Source organism: Heloderma suspectum, chromosome 5 (assembly GCF_057233095.1).
Source record: "Heloderma suspectum isolate Gila_16-S chromosome 5, 16-S_ref, whole genome shotgun sequence".
Taxonomy (NCBI): domain Eukaryota; kingdom Metazoa; phylum Chordata; class Lepidosauria; order Squamata; family Helodermatidae; genus Heloderma; species Heloderma suspectum.
In genome coordinates this window covers 159,873,233-159,898,246 of record NC_139462.1, presented here as the reverse complement: position 1 = coordinate 159,898,246, position 25,014 = coordinate 159,873,233, and the positions used below count along the sequence as shown (strand labels likewise).

The following is a 25,014-nucleotide window of genomic DNA, read 5'->3' as shown; positions in this document are numbered from 1 at the left end:
CTCACACACACAGTTAATATATTCTTGCCACTTTCTTAACCACATTGAGATAACTAGGGAAATGTTACAAAACAAAAACAGAATGTAGGCAAAACTGTCATCTTTATATTGCTAATATTCTTACTGGCTAGGATAAGTTTAATTTGTCCAAGCTGCCTTCCAGGTTTCAGTTCTTTTCTTTGGTAGTTGTATTACATTTGTACTTTTTCATATATAGAGACAGATTTGTAATAATAATAATAATAATAATAATAATAATAATAATAATAGGGAGAAGCCTCACTGTCCTTTCATTTAGTGTTGGGAACATTCTTGAAAAATTCTCCCTGAGCCAAGAGTTGGACTTTTTTTTCTGAACAGCATGCATGTGTGTACAGGGGGGGGGGGAGTGATGGGAAGTTCTGCAATTGGGCAGCTTGACCAGAGAGCATCTAGACCCCAGCCTGAAGAAGTTTGCTACACCTGCTACTCTTATCTATTTAAGAATAGATAAGAGTAGCAGCTAAAGTGTTTTTTTCTTCTTTTAGAACCACTTAGCACCAAAACAGGCCTTAAATACAGGAATTCATTTAATGCCTCTTTTTATTTAACAAAAGCAGCCATAGGCCAGGGGAGCCAGATTGGAACTGCAGTGTGCTGGGATGAGAGTTTAACCCTTTCCCCACTCAACAGTCCTGATAATCCCACCCCTACCCCACCCCACAACCCTGCTCTGAAACCTGGGAGGGAAGCTTGTGGGAGGGCAATTTTCATCAGGACCAAAAGAGATGTGAAATGCATGGATTACACATTTAACGTCATCTCTATTTTAGCACTTAGGGTATGGATCATACTGATCTGTGCCACAATGAATTGTGGGCAGAGCTGGTCAAGTCAGGCATGAAGTACTACCACTGTTAGGAGGAACCTACTACCACGGATTTTTTTTTAATCAGAATTTTTTGTTCTAAAAACAAGCTTCCAAGTCCAGTTCTATGCATACTTACTTGGAAGTGAGTCCCACTGTGTTCAACTCACATGGAACTCACTTTTGAGTAAGCATATGTAGAATGTGGCATTCATCTTTGAATGGAAAGTATCCTCACAAATTTAAAAGCCTGCTTTTCAACAACAAAATCTTTAGGTGGGCAGTGCCTGCCTATATCCTAGCTACAACCCTGATATATATCCTCAATACAGGAAAAAAATGGCTGTGCAGGTGGGTGTTTTTGTTTTTTAAAATGAGGTCTTTCCAGTGCCATAAGACCTCTTCCTTTCTCCAGATCAAAAGGGCACAATTTTTGTGACATAAAAGGCGGAGAAAACCTATCTGATAACGGCCAGAGCTTTCCTCCACTCCAGCTTACTCAGGATATTTAACTCTTGTTATTCAGTGGCTCTTTCCCTCCAAAAAATATCTCCACCGCTTGGGGTAGGTGGGGTTGTGCGGTGCCAACAATGCGCGAGACACCAAACGTCGAGGGAAGAGAGGTTTGTTTGTAGCACTGCTGCTGCTGGAACCAGCTGGCTCTGGAGAGCCTAAAACTCTCTACAAGTCTCCTTCTCCGAAGAAGCCGCTTTTCACGGCCTTCCCCCTCCACCGCTTTTCCACGCGCAACTCTACGCTGGGAGAGGGGCCAGCCAGCAGCAGCAGCAGGAGGAGGAGGAGGGCTCTCGCTGCACGTCAATCCGCCAGTATCCCCGCCTGGTCCCTCGGAGCTGGTGAGGGCGAGAGAGACTCTGAACTTTCCCCTCCCTTTTGCTACGTGGTGTCCGGTTGTTCTACAGGCCGGGAAGGATGTGGCGGCGCCGGCAGCTGCTCTTGGCCGCGCTCTGCCTGCTCTCGGCCGCGGCGCGGGCTCAGTACGAGCGCTACAGCTTCAGGAGCTTCCCGCGCGACGAGCTGATGCCCTTGGAGTCCGCCTATCGCTACGGCCTGGACCAGTACACCAACGAGAACTGGCCCGAGAGCGTCAGCTACCTGGAGGTGAGCTTGAGGCTTTACCGCCTCCTGCGGGACAGCGAGGCCTTCTGTCACCTCAACTGCAGCTCCGTCCGCATGGAGGAGGAGGCCGGCGCCGACAGCCAGGGGCTTCTGCCGCCCGACCGCTTCGACGGCTTCCCGGAGCTGCGTTACTTCGCGGACTTGCTGCGCAGAGCGCAGTGCCTAAAGCGCTGCAAGCAAGGGCTGCCGGCCTTCCGCCAGTCCCAGCCCAGCCGGGAAGTGCTGGAGGAATTCCAGCGCCGCGAGCCCTACAAGTTCCTGCAGTTCGCCTACTTCAAGGTAGCGCGCCGGTTGCGCCGGCCTTCCTCTGCGCAGCCCGTCTCCCTCCACGCCCCCTCCTGCACCCCATCTGCCCCAAATCTGTACTAGGGCAATGCCGTTTATTAGGCCAACTAAAATAGCGTGAACAATTTGGTTGGCCTAATGAAGGAGTATTGCCCTGATATGGGTTTGGGAATTTTTCCTTACCCAACGCGCCCATCTTTCTAGTTTGCTTGTTGCTCTGCTCTTTCAGCCACCGCACCAAACCAGTGGTTTGTCCATTCGTATTCCCTGCCACAGAGTTGCCTCTAGGGATGTTGGAGATATCCGCAACTGATTCCAATGAATTCAGATTTCTGTGAATCCGGCCTGCAGATTCTGCAGTGGAACGAATTTTTCAGAGTCATCCAGATTCTGTGGACTTGCAGACCGGATTTTCACTGGGGGGGGGGGATTTGCACTGATTTGCATGAAGTGTGCAAGTGCACTTTAGCACTAATGCAAATTAGTGCAAGTAGAACAAAATTCTGGTAAAAAAAAAAAATCCAATTCCGTCAGTGAGCGGTTAATGGAACAAAAGATGTTTGACAGTCTGTGAAACAAGACAGAACAGATTTAACAAAATCCATACATCCCTAGTTGTCATCTTAAAAAAAAATGGGCATAGCTTCTGGGCAGGCAAAATCAACAGATGAAGTTTCCCCCAGCGTTACATGGCTAGCAGTGGCTACTAGTCCTGATGGCTATATGCTATCTCCAGTATCAGAGGCAGTATTTCTTTCATACACCAGTTGCTGGGGTACTTGGGTGGGAAGGAGCTGTTGCACTCATGTCCTGCTTATGGTTTCCTGTGGGCATCTGGTTGGTTGCTGTGGGAATAGAATGCTGGACTAGATGGACCCTTGGTCTGATCCAGCATGGCTGTTCATATGTTCTTATCCCTATAGTAAGAAAGGGCTCATCTGTTTGGTTATGCCTGTTGTGCAAATATGAGAGTTGCAGAATATCGGTGGCAACCCAGTCCATAACGTGTGCTAAGTCATATGTATATTCCACATCATAGCCCATCATCCAGCTCTGTCACATTTGTGTGTTTTACTACTCTTAATGGTGTTCATTTTTACTGCAAACCACCCAAAGAACTTTTGTTATTAGGCGGTATATAAATATTGTAAATAAATACACCCATCTTTGCACATAAACACCAGACTTTCTTTCCTGAATGCCATATTACAGCAGGGGGAGGCAAGCTGGTATCTTCCATTTTTTTATATACTACAGGTCTTATCAGCCCCAGCCACCATAGCCAATGGTTTGGGGTTGTGGTAGTTGTAGTCCAAAACATCTGAGGCCTCCAGGTTGCCTACTCCTGTACTACACTTTATTACTATTATTACATTTATTTCCTGCCTTTTTTCCTCTTGCAAGGAACCTAAGGTGGCTTACATGGTCCTCCTCTCCATTTTAACCTTACAACAACCCTGTGGGGTAGGTTAGGCAAGACCTGTGCAAGACCTTTTCCATTCATTACCAATATCCCCATATACTACTAGATATCTTCGTCATAATCCACATGCCAGTCCAGCTGTTTGCTGACCTTGCACACTCCACCCCTTGTTCCAACAACACAGCATCGCTTATGGCTGTGGCTTGTTTGGGGAGAGACAGGGCAGTAACCCCATGTGGACATCATGATAAACAAAACATGGACAGAAATATGCATTTTGTTAGTTCCTCCCACTGGCAGAAGGGAGACTCAATAGTCAGCATGCACTATTGAGACATCTGAACTGGGCCATTGTTAACTTGCACTTCAGTGCTTTATTATACACCTGAGTACTTCCGTTATCTGGCTACATGATTATTTATTCTGTAGTCCCTTGGTTTAGGTCTAATTAAAGCACAATGTAATTTTTTAAATTCTGCACACTAGTTTATTAATCTATAATAGTCACACACTATTTTTGCATTTTCTGGATTCCTTATCTGAAGCTTTAATTGTTTTTTTATATCTTATTGCTGACCCTTCAGAGCAATGCAGCATTTTGTCACTTCCATTGTATGTTCATACTTCACACACCCCACCTTTCCACATATGACCTATTACCTACATTTGTACCAATCTGGCTTTCCTGAGCTTCCTACCTCTCTCATTGCCTCCTTTAGTCCTCTTTCCCACCTTCAGACAAATCCTTGGTTTCACTCACTGGAAATGGTTTGTTGTACTAAGACTAAAAATAAATGTGGTTTATGTATCTCAGTCATTGATATAACTGTACGGTATTTGGAATGTTTTTCTGACAAGAGTGAAGCCTACATATATATTTATATTGAAAGCTCCAGGGGGAAAGTTTATAAAACAAGTGATCTTTTCAAAGTGGGTTTCTAATCTAATCTTTGTTTTTCCAATTATTTTTGGCTAGGCAAATAACCTTCCAAAAGCTATAGCAGCAGCACACACATTTCTTCTGAAACATCCTGATGATGAGATGATGAAAAGGAATATGGCATACTACAAAACCATGCCTGATGCTGAAGACTATATTAAAGATTTAGAAACAAAATCATATGAGGTATCTTTCCTGTCCTATTTATGTTTCTGAATGTCTCTAATTATATTTTGTTAAAAAAAATAACCAAAAGAAAGGAAGTTTCTTGGTTTAGGGTCTATTAAACCACAATGTATTTTTTTTATTCTGCACATTAGTGCAGAAACTACAAAAGATTCCTGCCTGAAATGGATTCCTATTCCCCAGGATTTATTATTTGTTTTATATCATGATCCCCCTGGCTTTTTATGGTATTGAGATAAGTAGTATAGTAAGTGAAAAAGTAAGACTAATACCTTATCATGCAAAGGTTCAGTTTAGGGAATAGTGTAAATCTTACATGCAATTTGCCATGTGTCATAAATGTTGTAATAAATAACAGCCATTGGTTCAAACCCACTGAATGGGCTGGCTGGGGAATGCTTGGAGTTGTAGGGCTTTTTTTCTATCTAAACAGGCATAGGATTGCACCCTAAATGGGTAGTGCTTGTAGGGAGTTGGGGTGCTGGTTTTGGTTTCACTTTCGCCTACTTACTTTGTCTGCTTTAGTTTTAATAAGATGCCTATTAATATTAGGTAAAGGTCCTGTTTAAAGCTTGCAGTTGTTGTCTGCTTCAAGTGTGGTCAGACAAAACTTACTCTGCAAATACATGTATGTCTGTTTTCCTCTGAAGAGTGGGGCAAAAACTGCTTTAAATAAATACATATTTTGCTCCATGTACACATATTGGGAAGCCGCTATCAATATCAGTTTCCCACTACATGTAAACATTGCAAAACGGGCATTTCAGTGATGCACAGGATTTATGTAATTTCCTATAACATTGTGTTTGTGTAGGAAATTCCTCCATTGTGACTGTGATAAAATGAACTGTAGTTAGATTTTACATGTATTCTAGACTGAAATCCTTCATACCAGCTGCTACTAGACATCTTCTATCGTGCTCCACACCCCAGTCCAGCTATTTGCTCACCTTGCACATTCACCTGAGATTAACCCCCAATGAACTCAATAGGACTTACTTCTGAGGAGACATATATAGAATTGTATTATTAGTGAGTTATGCATGATCATTTAATTTGCTGACTATTTTTAATAGTTGAATATTTAAGATACAATTGTTTAGGATTGTAAGCTGATATATAATTGGTAGGAAAATAATGTAGACTTCCCCCCCCCTGTGGATCACATGAAAATTGCTGGGTGTCTCAGTAAACCACTTAATAATTTTTTTGTTCTACAAATCAAAGCACATACATAACATATTTTAATAATATATTTTATTTAGCACTGGAATCATTAATTCAGCACTATATTATGAAAATCATGGGCCCTAGGCCAGGCAGCTGAGAAGGGCACCTTTAGCTGGTATATTTTTAGAGCAAAATTAGTTGATACACCAGTGCCATATTATGGAAGTCATAGGCCCTAGGCCAGGGCCTTGTTAACATGTTCTAGTCAAATCCTGGATAATCCCATCTAGTCAAAACAGCCTTAATTTCCTTTGTCAGAAAAAAGAAAAAAACCAAGTGCAGGACCAAGTACAGATATTGTTGGCTGTTGCACAATCTTTCCATGGACCACCTGAACTGAGCTTGTGGATTACTAGTGGCCCATGAACCATAGTTTGAGAACTTCTGGTCTAGATTAGTTTGCGACAAAGAAATAGATGTATTTTAACTACCTGCTTTAACCCCAGTGCTCATGTTGCTGAAATAGATTTTTCTAGTGTTTTCCATCTGGATATTTTTGTATTTTTATTTATTTATTTTCTTTAAAATAATTGTGTCTTTTAAAAGAAATCCTGTTAGAGTATCCTGATAACCTTTCGTGTCTCAATACCACTTACTAAAGTGGTGACAGAAAGCAAGTCCTTCAACCCATGACTTTACGAGAAGACATGGTGAATTTGAGACTGCGTGCTCAGAGGCGCAGCTGAAAAAAAGGCTCTGAGTGGTTGCTGACAGTGAAGCATATGAAGAGGTAGCTGGCAGGTTAGGTGTCGGTGTACTCTACCTGGATCTGCTCCCAGGGCAAAATAGGGAGTAGCCGAGTGAAGCGCTCCTGTCCGTTTTGCCATAGTGATGCAGTCTTTAATTAGGCCATTCAAATCAAACCCATGCCACCTTCTTATGATTTCTTCTGGTCTTCTCAGAATCTCTTTGTCAGGGCGGTAAGGGCATACAATGGAGAAAACTGGAAGACATCCATCACAGATATGGAGCTGGCACTTCCCGATTTCTACAAAGCCCATGATGATTGTATAGCTGCCTGTGAAGTCTCCCGGGAGATCACAGAGTTTAAAGAGTTCTATCTGTCTATAGCAGGTGGGTGATCAGCTGTGTTCTGTAGTTAGGAAAGGGATTCTTGAAGGATTCCTTGGTCTCCTAAAATACCCTTACGTGATCTATTCATGGATTTCCTTTCTGATAACACTAGGTGTCAGAGGTCTGGGTTTAAACCAGCCTTCTGCCACCTGGTAACCTCCAGTGGTCTTAAACTACAAGTCCCATAATTCCCCATAATTCCCCAGCCATGTAGTCCAACATATCTAGAGGGCACCAGGTTGGAGAAAGCTGGTTTAAATCATAGGGAAGGAATTGGGGAAGAGGAGAGGAAGAGAGGGCTCATAACATACTGGGTAATGCCTGATGTCCTGGCAGTCACATAGATGCGTAACTAGTTTCTATAAAGAATAAACTATGAAAATATAGGTAGAGCATGCATTTCAGAGCATAGAAATATTAAATCTATGTAAAAATGTTTTGGCTGGGGTGGAAAATAACAACCTTCATCTTTCATTGTTATAAATACTAATAAACACTCAATTTGTCAAGTCATCTACTGTGTTCTTTGCTACAGTCAGGGCCAGAAATATTGGAACAAGGATAACTGTTTTGGCAGTTGGCCTCTGTACACCACCACATTGAAGTTGAAAGGAAATACACCCAGATGGGAGCGAAGTCAGGACTTTCAGCTGTAATTCAAGGGGTTTGACAAAAGTGGGGCACTAACCATTCAGGAAGTACAGCCAGTGGCATACACACACCCCCATTGTTGGTGGCTCATAAGTAATGGAACAAATGGCTGACAAGCCGCTGCATGGCCAGGTGTGGCCTGTTTCCTGGGTACCCCATGACCAATCAAGCAGATAAAAGGCCTGGAGGTGGTTCTGAGTGTTACATTTGCATTTGGTAGCTGTTTGCTGGAACTCCCAACATGAGGTCCAAAGAGGTGTCCATGCAAGTGAAGGAGGCCATCATTAGGCTGAGGAAACAAAATAAACCCATCAGAGAGATAGCAAAAACATTGGGAGTGGCCATCACAACAGTTTGGGACATCCTGAAAAAGAAGGAATGAACTGGCAAGCTCAGCAACAGCAAAAGGCCTGGCAGACCATGGAAGACAACTAAAGTGGATGACTGCAGAATTCTGCTCATGCTGAAGAGGAACTCTTTCACAACATCTAGCCAGGTCAAGAATGCTCTTGAGGAGGTAGGCATGTCATTGTCAACATCTGCAGTCAAGAGACGGCTTTATGAATGTAAATACAGAGGCTTCACAACAAGGTGCAAACCACTGGTAACGCTCAAGAACAGACAGGCCAGATTAGCCTTTGCCAGCAAACACCTAAAAAAGCCTGCCCAGTTCTGGAATAAGATTCTTTGGACTGATGAAACCCAGATTAACTTGTACCAGAATGATGGGAAGAGACAAGTATGGAGAAAGAAAGGAACAGCTCCTGATCCAAAGCATACCACATCATCTGTCAAACATGATGAAGGCATTGTTATGGCATTGGCATGTATGGCTGCCAATGGAGCCGGGTCACTGGTGTTTATTGATGACCTGACTGCTGATAAAAGCAGCAGGATGAATTTTGAAGTGTATAGGGCTATACTTTCTGCTCAGATTCAGCTGAATGCTGCCAAACTGATAGGACGCCGCTTCATATTGCAGATGGATAATGACCCAAAACATACAGCAAAAGCTACCCAAGAGTTTCTGAAGGCAAAGAAGTGGGATGTTCTTCAATGGCCAAGTCAGTCACCTGATCTCCGCCCAATAGAGCATGCTTTTCACCTACTGAAGACAAGACTGAAGGCAGAAAGACCCACAAACAAGCAGCAGCTGAAGGCAGCTGCAGTAAAGGCCTGGCAAAGCATCTCGAGGGGGGAAACTCAGCATTTGGTCATGTCCATGGGTTCCAGACTTCAGGCAGTCATTGACTGCAAAGGATTTTCATCCAGGTAATAAAGGCAGTCCTTAAGTTTGAAATGATGTTGGTTTGTTCCATTACTTATGAGCCACCAACGATGGGGGGGGGGGTGTATGCCACTGGCTGTACTTCCTGAATGGTTGATGCCCCACCTTTGTCAAACCTCTTGAATTACAGCTGAAAGTCCCGACTTTGCTCCCGTCTGGGTGTGTTTCCTTTCATCTTCAATGTGGTGGTGTACAGAGGCCAACTGCCAAAACAGTTATCCTTGTTCCAATATTTCTGGCCCAGACTGTAGGTCTTACCCTTATCCATCCAACTTTTCTTTCTCTCTCTTTGTTTTGTTTCATCATGCCTGTTCTGTGTATAAGGTAACTGACCTGGGTCACACAAGATGACAACCCACCGTGACTTAATTTACCCACAGAGGGTCCTGCATTGTGTTGTGCGCCTGCGGGACCCATTTCTGCACGGCACCCATGGGCGCCCAGCTTGCCGTGGCTTGTGATGACAAGCAAACCCAGGTGGCAGGAGTTGTTTGAGGCTTCGAGAACCCTCAAATAACCCATGGCATGTTTTAGGGTTATTTGAGGGTTGTCTAACCCTCAAAGGAGCCTCATGTGGCACAGAGTGGTAGGTGGCAGTATTGCAACTGAAACTCTCCCCACGGCCTGAGTTCGATCCCAGCAGAAGCTGGGTCCCAGGTAGCTGGCTCAGGTTGACTCAGCCTTCCGACTCAGCCTTCCATCCTTCTGAGGTCGGTAAAATGAGTAAATGGTTACTTCTTCTGCTAGAAATTTGTCAGGTAGTATCTGTAGGTGGCACTACAGTCAAGTATAACTGAACTGAGAATGGTATGCAGCTGTTGGCTATAAAGTATTTTATCTAGGGATGTATGAAAATCACTTACCTGTTCGCGGATTATGTTGATGGTGGGGGGGAGGCGTTCCGTCCCTCCCCCTGGAATCCTCGCCGGGGGGGGGGAGGTGCTCCACGCCTCCCCCCCAGAATCCTGGCTGGCCGCCTTCACTCCGCAGGGATTCTGCGGAGCCGCCAGCCGCCGGCTAGCAGGGACGCAAATGGTGGCAGCCATAGCCGCTGCCGTTTGCGTCCCTACAGTCAGCCGTGATAGGCTATGTAAATGTTTACGTAGCCTATCACGTCTGACTTTAAAAAACAACAACAACAACGCACGTATGCAAATGGCGTCGGCCACGGCCGCCACCATTTGCATTCCTTATTTTGGCACGTCTTAGTCTACGTCAAGATTTACGTAGACTAAGACGGCGAAAATAAGGGGAACGCAAATAGCATAGCGGCCGCTGCCATTTGCGTACGCGCGGTTTTGTTTTGTTTTTTAAAGTCAGACATGATAGGCTACGTAAACATTTACGTAGCCTATCACTTTTTTTTTTTAAAACCTAGCCTTGATAGGCTACGTAAATCTTTACGTAGCCTATCATGTCTTTTTTTTAAAAAAAACCTGGAAATGGTGGTGGCGGCAGCCGGTCGGAAGACCGGCAACCGCCACCGCAGCCGCTGCCACCCGGAAGATCCACCCCAGGTAAGTCTCGTCCCCGGGGAGGTGGCAGGCCGCCACCGATTTCGGGGGGGCCGAATGCACTGGCATTCGGCCTCCCTGAGATCCGTGGCGGAATTCTCTGTCATCCCTAATTTTATCTATAGACTGCCCCCACCTCCAGATACTGGGCAATATCATATAACATTGATGATTTGGAAATTCAGCAGATTGGTATCTACAGGAGAAGTGCAGGTTACTAAATTGAATTAAAGAAATAACTACACAATGTTCAGAACATGTTTGTTTTTTTTAAAGATCACTACATTGAAGTTCTTGAGTGCAAACTGAAGTGCGAACATGATCTGACACCTGTCATAGGAGGCTACATTGTGGAGAAATTTGTGGCAACTATGTACCACTACTTGCAATTTGCCTATTATAAGTGTAAGTAAGGGGCTTTGTTCTAAACTTAAATTGGGAGTGTGTGTGTGTGTGTGTGTGCATATGCGCGCGCGCACACACACACACATGTCACTTCTGTTTAGCATGTTTAAAATCTTCCAGTTTACTAGAGAGAAAAGTCCTAGTCCTGCCTGCCAGCAGAGCTGGGCTCCAGCACCAGGATGGGAGTAAATCCCCTGCGCAGGATCTTTAAAGTTCTGGCTCTAGCAGCACCCCCTCACTCTATCCTGCCTCTGATATCTGCTTCCAGTTTTGCAAAAAGCTCCAGTTTGCTGTGTTAAAGGGATTTTTTTTTCCATTTCTTGCATGCACAGGCTGTCCACAATTACACAAACAATAGAATCAATACTCTCCAAAAAGAGTTCTTAGCGCTAGCTCTGTCTATGTATAGAAGTGGTACCATCACCATTATATGGAAAGGGAGTAGGGGAGAAGAAGAAGAAAAAAGACATATCCTGATTTTGAGAGCTATATGTGAAATCCTCTTTTGTAATGTAAGAGTATAGGTGTCAAGATTAAAAACCCGTATGTGTATTTCAAGGTGTATGTATGCATAAACAACACACAGAGAGATTCCAAGCATGAGCTCGGAGTTCAAACTGTAGAGGTAACAAATTGTTTAATAAACTTCTCTTGAGAGGTTGACTTTGTCTCATTTCATATTAATTCAGTGAATGATTTGAAGAATGCGGCACCGTGTGTCGCTAGCTACATGCTCTTTGACCAGAAAGATGAAGTGATGAAACAGAATCTGGTCTATTATCAATATCACAAAGACAAATGGGGACTCACAGATGAAGACTTCCAGCCTAGACCTGTAAGTAAAATGTTGGCCTATCACAACCTGCAGCAGCGAGTGGCACACTGAATCCTACAATCTTGAGAGACCTATTCAGGCACTCACCTGAACAAGGGAGGGTTAAAAGCAAGCAGTGGTTGGTGTGTGTATTCAGGCCGTGTCCCATTGTCCCCATACCTGCAGGCTGTTGTTCAGTCATTCATGCATTCCTTGCAAAGGTTGGGTTTCTGAACACATTTGGCTGCATGTTCTTAGAAGCCTCCCCACAATTAGGAGCCCTGTTTTATCAGGATTCCTGCTCGCAGAAGGCGTGTGCAAAGTTCGAAGAAGAGTTGGCACACACAGGTATGTTGGAGCTGGGGCTTGCATGAGTGCCCCTGATCCTGATGACTTTTAGGGCTTGCAAGCTAATGTCAAACCATGGTTTAGGTAATCATGACTTGTTGAATTATGGGTTGCTGTTATGTGCAAATCCAGAACTATGGGTTAACTATGGGTTGTTAACTATGAACAACCCACGAAGAGAACTTATAGTTTGTTATTGGGTTGTGAACTGTGGGTTATTTAAACCGTGGGTGGTCGTTACAAGCAAACCCAAAATTGTGGGTTGTTCATGGGCTGTTTCTCCAGGCTACAGAGGTGGGGGGCAAGAACAGTCAAAACCTCCAGCTTCTTTACATGCCAGTAATGCAGTGCTGCAAAGGCAGTTGGGATACAGGAGGGAGGCAGGGGAAGGAGGAGGAAACAAACAACCCAAGGACTGAGAAAACAAACCATGGTTTGTTTGATCGTCTGCCAGTCAAAGTCTGATTAAGGGAACAAATCATGGTTTAAATAAGCCATGGGCTAGCGTTACCTGAAAACCAGGCTACACTCACCATGGTGACTGTGGAACCAGTCTTAATCCCAACTTTAAATATAGGCCGGCTGGGATCATCCCAACAGCTACATGGAAATCCCTGCTCCTTCCACAACTCCAAAACTGGGAGGAAGGCTGGGGTGCTCAGAAGCAGGGTGCCTGGCAAGCCCCCTGGCAGCCTTTCCCACAAGAGAGGGTGTTGGGGGGCTTCCTTCACTGCAAGGAGGTAAGGTGCTCACCCAGCTGGGCTTTTCCACAACAGAGGTAATCAGATGGCTTCCTTTTCATGCTGAAAAGGCTGGAGGGGCATTCTTGGAAGGGGGAAGATCCTGGTAATCACAATTTTTGGTTTGGCCAGCCAAAAATTCTAGACCCCTGTGGCATAGCAATTAGGAGTAGATGTAATAGAATAAGAGGTGTTGTCTTCACGCATGTATGAGCCTGTGTTAACAATGATGCTTTAGTCAGTGCTGTACTGTTAATGTGACATGGAGCTTTGCTGTTATCCTTCTAGGAAGCAATTCGGTATTACAACATAACAACACTTCAGAAAGAAATGTATGAATTTGCTAAAGAATATGTGATGGATGATGATGAAGTAAGTAAAGTAAACTAATACCATTGCTGAATTCACAGTTAATGGCTTTTAGAAGAAACTAAAGGGCCATTGCAAAGTGTGATTAAGGTTGCCACCTTTTCTTTCCTGGTTCTGGGTTCTTTGCTTTTAAGAGCAGCCTGACATGCGGAAATGAAGCAGGTTAAGGGTTTCTCATATTGCCGTGCAAGGAAAACTTTCACTTGCTTAATGTTATGTGTGTGCTGTACAAGGCACAGGAACAGAGCCCAGAAACAAGAGGACAACCTTTGTTTCAATATCACATAACTAAACATGAGTAACTTCTAAAAAATGTTTTTAACAGAAGTGAAAAATATCTGACAAATGAGAGCATGCAAAAGAGCTAAAAGTTTGTTTTAGTTTCTTCCCCTGCTGATCTGATGTAGGTGATGAGGTAGCGAGCATGGAGTAGCAAGCCCAACTTCTCCAGTGACTCCCTCCCATTTCTGGCCTCAGTCACAAAGGGGGAAGGAGTTAAATCTCTCTGTGTCATCATCTTCCTCCATCTCTTGTCTTTCCTCTCTCCTGTTCTTTCTGGGCTGCTAGAAAGCTTTGGGGCTGATCCTCCCTGGTTCAGTGCCTAGCTTGCTTATGAAGAACTGGATATAGGCTTGACAGAAACCCCACACTTTGAGCATCACCACCACCCCAACACATCTAGCCTTCCCGGCAGAGGAGGATGACTCTCCATTGCCATGGCAATGGAGCCACGCCTCCCATCATCTTGCTCTCCCTTCACCCCACCCAACGTTATCTGTGGCTGTGCTGTTAAAGCAACCAGGATGCAGTCAGGCCGTATGGCCACATGCACAGCCTGCCATGGCATGCCAGAGGATCCTACCCTGACTGGTGCACAAGGGGCATTGTCAGGAGATCCCCTGCTCTTGGCAACATTTCCTTTACTAAAAATCATATAACATTTTTGGCATGTCAGGAGGTGGGATTTAGCCATCAGGGTTTCAGTTTTTGCTGTGGTAAAGAAAGCAATTTTACCTTGCACTCAAGTTGACCATTGCGTGTGGGAGTTTCACTTGCTTTGTAACAGTACATGGGTTTAAGAAAGATGATGCAGTTAGTGAGGCTCCAGAACAGGAACTAGGACATTAAAACCCAGTAACAGGTTCAGGGCTTTTTGCTGAACAGCAAGTTCCACTTCCATCAGCTTTTGCTCCTGTAGTGACTGCTCTAGAGCCTCCAGATTCAGTGCTGTCCCCCACCACATACTCCAGGTTTGCTGCCCGCTTCACTTTTGGTTGTTGAGTGTGTATTTCTCCTTCAAGTGCCTGCACTGTTACCTACTTAAATGTGGCATTGTGACTGAGAACAAGGGCCAGCCAATCGGTACTGGGCACATTCCTGCTCCAGGGGGAAACTGGCTCTGTGACTGATAAAATGGCTGGCCAATTGGTCCTGAGCAGATTTGGCTCAAACTAGATAAATGTGTTTCCCCAAGGGGAAAGATGCTATGTATGTCACACCTGCAAAGTGGGTGCATTTCCACAGTAGGTCACCACTGAGATTCTGTATGTCTGGACACAACCTAAGAATCACCTCCAGGGAACAAGAATGACAGCTTTTGTAATTAAAAAAAAAAAAAACTTGGTTATTTCATTGTTTAGGTCACACTGCCCCAACCAGCTGTCCTCCAGATGAAGTTGGACTAATACTCCCATCATCCCTAGCCAGCATGCCATACCTGTTTCAGCAGTCAACACATCACAGAGACTAATAGTGAAAATGTAGGCTATTAAAAAAAGGGGGATTTCCACATTTGGGGGAGTATTTGAATGACTGGCATAGTCAAAAGGAACGTATCGGGTGACTATGAGGGAAAGCATTACTTTTGAGGATGATGCAGACAATCAGAGAAGCCAAGATCCATGTCCCTACAGGGGTGGCTGCTACCTAGTATTATAGCTTTATAGCCAGCCTATATTTAAATAAAAACTTTTTTACTGTCATTCAGTTATGCTGCTTCCAAGGTGGCTTATAAAATGAAATAATTAAACTGTACAAAAATATAGAACTACAAAACAGCAGAGCACGTAAAAAGAACAAGAACAGCAGTTAAAACAAACAGCAATAATGCCATTAGGTGTTTTAAAGTCCTGGGTAGACGTAATAGTCTTTGCTCAGGCCTGCTAAAAGCAATTCAGTTTGGCACTTTGGGAGATCATTCCACAACAGAGGCACCACAGCTAAAAGGACCCTTGCTGTCCTTCTACCTGCCAAATCTCTGATGGCTGGGGGCACCCAGCCTTAAACGATGAATTTAATAATCAGACAGGTTTGTATGGGACTAGACAATCCCTCATATACCTGGTTCTGAGATCCTACTCTTCCCTGTCCCCCACCCCGAATGCTATGCATTTTCTTTTATGTATTGTATTTTATTTATAAGATTGTTGTGCCTCATTTCAATGTATATTTCCATTCTGGATATTGCAGTAATTGGAGCTCCCTCTGGCCTCAGCAGGGTTATAAGAGTGGGTTTTTCCAGCTTATCAATAAAGCTATGGTCTTATAAGTAACCTAGTTCCCAGCATCTTCCCTCCTATTGTGCACAGACATGACTTTGCAAACATTTCACTGCTTGAAAAGGAACAACAGTTGTCCACTGTCACATTAGTTATGATTGGTTTACTGTTTTAAAAATGAATCGTAGAAAGAAGATACCCTCTCACACTTATGCAAGCTTTCATTGCTCTTTCTGGTCACTTATAGGGCTTCTTCTCATGGAGCTTTTATCCTGCTATTGAGATTGGTTACTCATGGAAGTTTGCCAGTCCCTTAGATGAAGGCATTAACCCCCTGGGTGTCTCCCGCACTAAGTCAACTTTATTCCATTTTTTAAAAGATCAGAGATAATGAGCCATCAAATTACAGCATTTGAGTTCTGCTTGAGTTCCCTCATGAAAAAGGAAAAGCCGCAATAAGAGGAGCTAGACCACAGCACCATCTAGCGGCTATATAATGAAACATATGGAAGACTCAGCTAACGGGGGAAGGAAGCACATGTAAAGGGCATCCATCATGATCCTGCATTTAAAACGGAAGCAGAAAGCCCTGTTTAAAATGCAGGATTTTAGGCTTGTGTAGAGAGTTCATAGCCTCAGAAACAAAGCAGTGTCCAGGGCTCTCTTTTTACAGATATACGTTAGCATCCCCTACCCTTGTGAAAAGAAAGGGAAGCTAAGGGCACTGAGCATCTTGCTTGACCTTTTAAACAAACACAAAGCACACAAGATTAGGTGTCAATGTGCAAACCAGCAAGAAAACTATTAAGTGTGTGCTGAAGAGAGTCTCCTTCCTTTTGAAGGTTATTTGTTGACTGGTTGAAAATTACTTATTCTGTTTCAGTTCTACATTCCTGAGAAAGGGAGGACAGTTGCCTCATCATGAAAGTGATAATGAGAAAATGATGGTAGTCCATTATCTTTTAATGATGGAGTAGGATTTACTCTATCACCATGTCACTGAACCCTAAGCAGCATTTCCACACAGATGTTATCACTGGGCCCAGAATTTATACTATAAAGATATGGCAGGGGGACTACTTACAAAGCACAGATCCATGTTGCAGTAAAGTAACTGTTCCTTCACTGTACATGTCAGAAAACAATGCCTGAGGGCAGGACTAGACCTTATGCTGTACACAGGCCTGCCACTAATACATCAGCCCTCTCTGATTAAGCAGACTTACCCATGTTTTGACATCATTTCCCTGTTTTCTTTCTATATTAATGGCTGCTGCAGGCAAGAAAATGCAGGGGAATGACACAGATAAGTGTGCCTAAAAGTTACAGGGAGAGCTTCACACAGGTTTGCCATTTTCAGCAGCAGCCCAGTGTTGAGGGTCATTCTGCCTGGAAGGGCAGGGGATACTGTTGTACTGAATCCTAAAACCTTTCCATTAGTGCTTGCATTGCCAAGAGTGTAATGGATTGGATTACTGGTCCAGTCAGAGCATTAATTCTCCTAGTCAATCACATTAAAAATGGCATTACTGAGATGGAAGGGCAATGTATAAGGTGTAGGTTCATGCAGAGGTGGACATTCCTATTTCAGTAAAATTCCTGGAGGCATGCAGAAAGATGAATGATACTTACCTTTGCACGTGCTTTCGTGACATGGGGGGTATAAATCCAGGTTACTGAATGAGAATGTGAGTGCTTGGTTTCGCTAGTTTGAAAAGATTTCATTATTTCCACAGTAATCATTCCTTCTGCAAATATTTATGTATGCTGAAGTCTGTAATTTTTGAAAGCCATTTCTGTTATGGCAAACTGCTTGCTTCCCAGGAAGGTAAATAATATTTGCCAATGAGTCCTTTTATTGACCTGACAGCTTTAAAGTTTTCAAGTAAGCTAAAAGCAAAACAAACCATTGTCCTTCATAAGCTGTTAAAACTGCTTCACAGTTTTGCAGAAACTCCAACAAACCTGTGGGGAAAAAGAAGAGCAGCAGACTTGTCCAATCAGCTGTCATCCCATTAGTCTTCTCCAGTTGGTAGTAATATAGTTGCTGAGAGGTTAGTTACAAAGTGGAAGTGACTCAGACATCCCAGCACTAATGCATCTCCAGAACTGGCTGAGCTGCAGCAGCATATATATTCACTCTCTGTGGTATGTCAAGACCATGTAGAGCCATTGGAAGACTGAAAGGGATATTGCAACACTGCTTCCCTGGGATTCCAAAGCGCGGCCTGTGTGCTCCTCCTCAACAAACAGTAGAGGCAAAGGGGGGGGGATGCCTAGCAAGTGGGACAAAGCCATCGCTGTCTACTCTTCGCCAGGATTTAGTTGCAAATTTAGTTTTGTCTTCAGCACCACAAGGTATTTTCAGATTCTGTACTGCAGGTTCAGTAGAGATCCAACATTCAAATAAATACAGAATGCCATGGTTTGGGAGTTACTTTCCATTTATATTCATTATTTATATTATTTCTGTACCACCTTTCTAGACCAATCAGTGGTTTACAAAAGGTCCAAAACATAAAAACCATAATCAGATAAAAAATACAGTAAAGCACTAAAAACATTATAAGCCTTAACCATTTTCAAAGCCAAGTTTAAAAGTTGTGCCTTGACCCCTGTTCCTGAATGCAAAGAGACTGGGGACCAGTCACAACTCCAAAGGGAGTGTGTTCCAGAGTTTGGGAGCAATACAAGAGAAAGCCCTTTGATGCGTGCCCAACAAGCAGACCTCTATAAGCTAGGGTGTCTTCAGAAGGGCCTCTCCTGCTGATCTTAAGAACCAAGCAGGTTCATACCAAGATAGGCAGTCCCACAGATAACCAGGACCTAAGCTATTTAGGGTGCAATCCTATGCATACTTGGACAGAAAAAGATCCTATAACGCCTAGCATTCTCCAGCCAGCCAAGGGTGGGATTGCACCCTTAGAGCTTTAGAGGTTAATACCAACAGCATGGGTAGGGAGAGAGTAGGGTTGCCAACTGAACAGGAAAGAAATCCCAGACTGCCCTGCTTTTGTATCTCTAACAGCAGCTTGATTTGCAAAAATCAGCAGATAAAACTTTTCACAGTATGGAAATAAGCTTTTCTAAAATTATTTTTTATTGTAAAATTTCAATAAAAGAAAAAAATGTGGCTACATAGATTTGAATATATCAATTTCAGTGCACACATATGAAGTGTGTGTGTATGAAAATACAAGTTTCTAAGAACTATACATACATTTCAACAAAAGCAGACCAAATAAACAACTATCCATTTGCAGGTGGCGTCTATACACCACCCATTCAAATGTTGAAAGTATATGGAAATAAGCATAGTCATCTGATCATATCTTCAGATCAAGCAGTTGTTAAAAGCACAGGAGTAGGGATGGGTAAAAAGTTGGCAAACCTAAAAGGATCACTCAGTTCCAAAACCGACTCTCAATCACTGTGTTGAAAAGGGAAGTGGCAGATGCAAATCAGGTATTCATCTTCATCCTGTCTGAACCCAGACTTAGCTGGCTAGGCCTCCAACTACATCAGATATTTCTAATTTTTTCTTCTTTGAAAAAAGTAGAAGGTTTGCCCCTAAAGGTATACTGAGCAGAATTAACCTGTTCTCTGCTTTCTGTTGTAATCTATCCTAGGGTGAAGTAGTAGAATACCTCGATGAACTCCTGGAAGTGGATGGTGGAACACAATGATGCTAAACAACTGAAAAAAACACAAGTTTTAAGAAGTGAATTCCCACTGTTGTGCCTTTACATCTCTATGCATCACCTTTAGCTCAGGTGTTAGAAATACCTCAGATCTTTATTAAGCTTGCTCAGATGTCACCGGAACATTCTGTGAGTTCTCCACTATGTCACACACCTGGGCTTTCCTTTTTTTCTTTAAAGTGTTTTTAAAAAAAATAGATATCTTAACTGTTGGGATTTCTGAACAATCACCAAGCTTCCATCTTTACATTCTGCTCGGCAAGCACATCATAGCATGGGTGAAGCAGAAATGTAGTTTTAATAACATAGAATCTTTGGATCTTTGTAAACCACTCTGGGGAACCTTTTGGGGCTGAAGAGCAGGGCAACAATCCTTCAAATAAATTAATCAAAGTTAATGAGAAAGACAGGTGCTCCTCTACATTTTTAGAAGGATGCAATATTTTTTACACATGGGGGTGGGTGGGGGGGTTATCCTCATAAATGGACAATTAGGCCGCAAGTGCTTACTCTGAAGTAATTGAAGCTCCAATCCTATACATACTTACGTGGGAGTAAGTCTCATTGAACTTAAGTATAGGACTTCTGAGTCGACATCTATATGATTGCAGTGTAAACTGGCTTTGGTGAGATATCACTGGAGAAAACAGATTGAAGTTTGTGACTTTACTGTATCTAAATGATGCCAATAAAGAAAGCATTTTCTATTATGTCCATGTAGCTGAGGTCTCAGTTATATGTCCAAGTTAAGAGTGGGACTGGTGATATTTGGGATTTTGAGTTAAAAAAAAAAAAAGTTGTAATTAATTTTCTGCATCCAGTAATGAAAATAAATACAATGGAGCCAAATTTCAGAAAAGTAGCTATGTCAAAGCCAGTTTGTATGTTTGCTAGAGGCAGGCCTTTGAAGAGCTAATTTCTGGTTCCTTGTTTCTCACAAAACATCCAAAGACTGGATTCATGGATCCTGTCCATGCCAAGTATTGTGAATCATATTCTATCAGGTTAGGAGTTAGTTATTTTTTTCCCACCAGGATATAATCTCTAGGTCTACAACCCCCTTGGGAAGCTAGCAGTATGGCATGCACAGCTCATGTTGGTTCTTGTTAGCCGAGTCGACATGTGGGGGATTAGCAGAGGTGGAAGTGCCCTGTACTTCATGAACCAGATGTACAGAAACACTGCATCTGTCCCCCTAAATAAGAGCTGTTTGGATATGCTGATTTACTGTGACATGAACAACTTAGTTTAGGATTTGCAGTGCAATCCTATACATGTCTACTAAAAAGTTAGCCCCATTCAGTGCAATGGGACTTACTCCCTGGTAGGTGCATATAGGATTGTAGCCTTGCAGCATCAGTGATGCAATTAGGTCATTTTAGATGACTAAATGATTTTATAGCTTCCCACCCTTTCAACAGGTCTGTGACTGTATAATAAACTTTGATTGATAGCTTCCCGCCCTCTTTTGATGGTAAGTATCCAACCTGACACTACCGCTAACATAAATTGTGCAATCTTGTGCAGGGGACGGCGACCTCTGAGCTGGCCCATGGAAGTGCTCAATCGGGCCCATGAAGGGTTGGGCACCCACCGTGGGCTCCATCCTCTGCCCTCCTCAAGCCCTACCCTTGATCTGGAGGACTGGGGAGGGGGTAAGGGATTGGAATCCCCATATTATCTTCAATCAGAGATCACATGTGGATTTCCCCCTGCAGAGTCCTTTCCCACACCAGTCATGCCCCAGATGGGATGCAGGCAGCATTGGAAGGAGGCATCCAACTTGGCCTACAAGCCCAGCTGAGTCCTTTCCTGTGCTGCTTGTATCCCAGTTGGGACACAGATGGCATGGGCAGGAGGCACCCGACCCAGTCATGTAAGGTCCTGCCGAGTCCCTTTCTCCATGCAGAGAGAGGCACAGAGCTCCGTGCCTCTCTCTGCATAAGAGAAGAAAAAGTGGGTGGGGCAGGTGATGTCACAGGAGGGGGCAGGGTTTTGAGGTAGGGCCCTGCGCCTCAATGTCATTTTTTCCACCAGCTTGGTCCATGGGGGTAATCAGGCCTCTGGACCAAAAGTGGTTGCCTGCCCCTGCACTAGCATAAGTGACCTCTAGCACAATGCCAGTGACACTTGTTGACCCATTGCACCAGCAAGCATTATTGGCATTGTGCTAGAGTTTGCTTATGTTAATGCAACATAATTTGTAGCGTTGAGCTGGATACTGTGCAATGTCTATTACTTCCTTTACATTCAAATTCACTTACATCACCCAGTCTGTCCCAAAGTCCTGCCCTGACAGCACCTCTGCAGGGTACAATTCCATACATGTCTACTCAGAAGTAAGCTCCATTGACTTCAATGGCACTTAAACCCAAGTAAGTGTATGTAGGGTTGCAACATCAGTCCTGTCAAAAATTCTTCATTTGCATGACTAGTTCATCTAAACATTTCCATTTATTTGAATGTTTATCTTTGTTGAAGAAGTAATGGAAATAAGACCAAGGGCCAAATTCTGTACTCAGGTACATTTGAGCAGTTTTCCCTACAGAGACAACAGAATTTGACTGACTCTTCTGCCTTGATGCTTCATTGCGGAATGCATGTTACAGACTTGTGTTTGTAATTCTTATGGTACTAACAGTTATTTATTGCAATTGTATGTGTGAATTTACTTTGTTTCTGTTAAGTACACAGGCCATTTGTTACAAAATTAGTTTCCATTTCACAGCAGGGTTGCCAGCTTCTTTACTGGCACCTATTTCTTTGCCTTTTAACAGCAGCTTGATATGCAGCCATTATCAGGAGGTAACGTTCATCTCCATGCTGTGAAAGGCTTCACCTACTGATTTCTGTTGCTCAAGCTGCTGCAGCATAGAAACAGGCCAGCTGTTGTTTCTAGCTGGTTGACAATCTTAATCGTTCTTCGTAGTGAAAGGCTGGGTACCTGTAGAAGGAAGCTTATTTTTTGTCCATTCCCATTCCCCCTTCCAGCCCATTTACAGTGCCTGTTCAGGAACCATTACAGTTACTTAGTTATGCACATTTTCATCATCAGTGCCATTAATGCCTATGCAGCGATTCCTTTTGGTTTTGATACTTGAAATGAATGTGCTACAGAAGAAATGAAAAAAAAAACCCTCTGCAAATAACCTGTGCCACCTTTCAAGATGTATTAAAGTTAATTAACTTACTCTTTCATTAAATGTAGCTGGTGGAATCACTACTTCACTTACCTGTGCTTGGGGGAATGCTCGGGTTAAACTTACAGGAGTGGGCAGCATGTGGTCCTGCAGATTTGGGGGGCTATAACTCCCATCATCTCTCATCCTTGGCTATGCTAGCTAGGCCTGATTGGAATTGTAGGCCCAAGCACCTGGAGGGCCACAAGCTGTCCACCTCTTTTTAAAGGAACATCAACTGTGCTTTTGAAGGGTGTTTCTTTAGCTGGAGTTCAGGCTGTCTGACATACTAGGCAGAAGTGGGTCTCACTTCTGTGGGTGTGGATGTCTGGCATGCAGGGCTCAGCCCCAGCTCTAGTAAAAGTCCATCTCTGGTTACTATTCTAAGACTTATTGCATCAGTAAGTTAGTAAATTTACTTTGTGTGTTTTGGTAGCTCTTGCTAGGGTTTCCAACAATTTTTCTGACAAAGATACTGTGCCTTTAGATACTGCAAAATTCAGCAGGTGAAACACTTCTTGGCATGTTAGTCCAATGATGGAGAAAGCTTCACTTACCACATTTCTGCTAATCATATAGGTGTTAAAGGCAGAAGAGTCCTGTTGGAGGTGAATAAGTTATCTGGTACACCATAAAATATTTTTCTCCAAGAAACAATTTTATCGTTTTGCAAGACGTTAAAAGGGAAGAGGACACGTATGCTACCTCGAGCTCTTTGGAGGAAAGGCAGAATATTAATCTACTTAATAAATTTAATGACACCATACACTTAAGGATCTTGTTGCCCTTTGACCTTTATGAAAAAAGTCGCAGAGATTTCTAAAGATTTGCAGATTTCTTCTAATTTTGGTTCACATTTCAAAATATTCATGTTCAAAGTGCATGGCTGCTCAGGGGAAATGGTACCATGCCTGTGATTTTGATTTTATTAATTCTGTTCCTGGCTCTCTCTCATTCTGTTCTTCCATTTCATCTGTAATCTATAAACTGTGAGTTATCTAAAGTAGGAATGGCGCTTTAGTTTTTGTCACTGTTCATTGGGAGGTTGGTGCTATATTTCTGTGCCTGATTCTGATACGGACAATCCAAGTGCCACTGTCTGAACTAATAAAGTGCCTTAAAGAAATCTTCAGGAGTAAGTTTTCAACTATATAAGAGTCTTCTTGATTACTACATGTGATGTATCTACTCATTTTGTGTGTAACATGAATCTAGTTGAAGATGGGGCACAAGCTGCTAGAATTATATTGGGAAGAAGAGCCATAACTCAGTGTGATAGAGCACCTGTGTCGCATGCAGCAGGTCCCACTTCCAATCCCCGGCATCTTCGGGTAGGGTTAGGAAAGGGTTCTGCCTGAAACCCTGTAGAGCTGTTGCCAGTCAGTGTCAACAATACTGGGCTCGGTGGAACAGTGGCTGATTCCATGTGCAATGGCTCCCTATGTTCCTATCCAAGGGTTCTAATACAACAGAACACTCACACAGCAGCAGGCATGTCACCTTTTTCAGAAGAGCCACAGCTGAGGGGTGAGCATATGCTTTGCATGCAGAAAGTCCCAGGTTCAGTCCCTGGTATCTCTAATTTAAAAGATCTCAGCAGAGCTGGGAAAGACCATCCCTTTCCAACTGAATACCCCCCTCCATTGCCAAATAGGGAAGAGGAACCATGCACCACAGCACCCTTTTGCGTACATTTCCCCATCCAGCTAGGGATCCATGCACAGGAGCACTTACCTTGATCAAGATGGAGGACTTCAAGAAGATTAGCTGTTGAATCAGATCTAAGGGAATAACTCCATGAGAACTGGATGTCCTCGTGTTTGCAGAGGAACCTTACAAGAATATCATGCTGGTCCACAGGACAGTTGAGAGCTTAAACTCATTAATCCAGTTCACATGTAATGATAGGCAATTCCTGGGTTGTTTAACCCAGGAATTGTGGGAGGAACAAAGCATGCAAGCTATTTCTGATTTCCCCTTCTTCTGGAGTAAATCATATTTACAGAATCTTCCTGGGTTGTTTCATGACATCCAAATCCAGAAACTATGGATTATTCATGAGTTAAACAACTGAGAATTAACCCAACAACAAACCTTGGGTAATTGCTGCATTAACTCTGGATTGCTTAACCATAAACTACCCAGAGTTCCCGGGTTTGTGCATCATGAAACAACCCAGGAATGGGGTTCCTGGGTTGTTAACTGAAATCGGAAATAGTTTACAGGCTCCACTTTTCTCACAATTCCTGGGTTATACAACCCAGGAATTGCTCATCCTTACATGCAAACCAGGTCATTGTCACCCCAGCCCTGCATGCTTACAGTAGTGTCAGTTTGGGAGGCAGTAGATGTTGCTGGTTTTCAGAAGCTGGGCTAAGTGTACAA

General features: G+C 43.3%; 1 protein-coding gene across 2 annotated transcripts; it reads left to right on the top strand.

Moving 5' to 3' along the window:
• Window positions 1–1,747: 1,747 nt before the first annotated feature.
• Window positions 1,748–23,766, top strand: CRTAP (cartilage associated protein). Of its 2 annotated transcripts, XR_014792291.1 has the most exons (8): window positions 1,748–2,263; window positions 4,669–4,818; window positions 6,951–7,122; window positions 10,852–10,980; window positions 11,670–11,815; window positions 13,171–13,254; window positions 19,379–19,579; window positions 23,209–23,766. XR_014792291.1 is itself a non-coding variant. In XM_084858027.1 (7 exons), exons 1-7 carry the CDS (start codon window positions 1,778–1,780, stop codon window positions 19,433–19,435), a joined length of 1,224 nt encoding a protein of 407 aa, XP_084714153.1. In that variant the 5' UTR covers window positions 1,748–1,777; the 3' UTR covers window positions 19,436–20,160. The 2 variants fall into 2 exon arrangements, 1 of the variants encoding a protein (XP_084714153.1); XM_084858027.1 differs by lacking the exon at window positions 23,209–23,766 and having other exon boundaries at window positions 19,379–20,160.
• The last annotated feature ends 1,248 nt before the right edge of the window (window positions 23,767–25,014 follow it).

Coding starts and splice junctions, on each gene's coding strand:
- CRTAP (XM_084858027.1), top strand. CDS start 1,778: ATGTGGCGGCGCCGGCAGCTGCTCTTGGCCGCGCTCTGCCTGCTCTCG. Junction 4,819..6,950: donor TAGAAACAAAATCATATGAG/GTATCTTTCCTG, acceptor TGGTCTTCTCAG/AATCTCTTTGTCAGGGCGGT. Junction 7,123..10,851: donor GTTCTATCTGTCTATAGCAG/GTGGGTGATCAG, acceptor TTTTTTTTAAAG/ATCACTACATTGAAGTTCTT.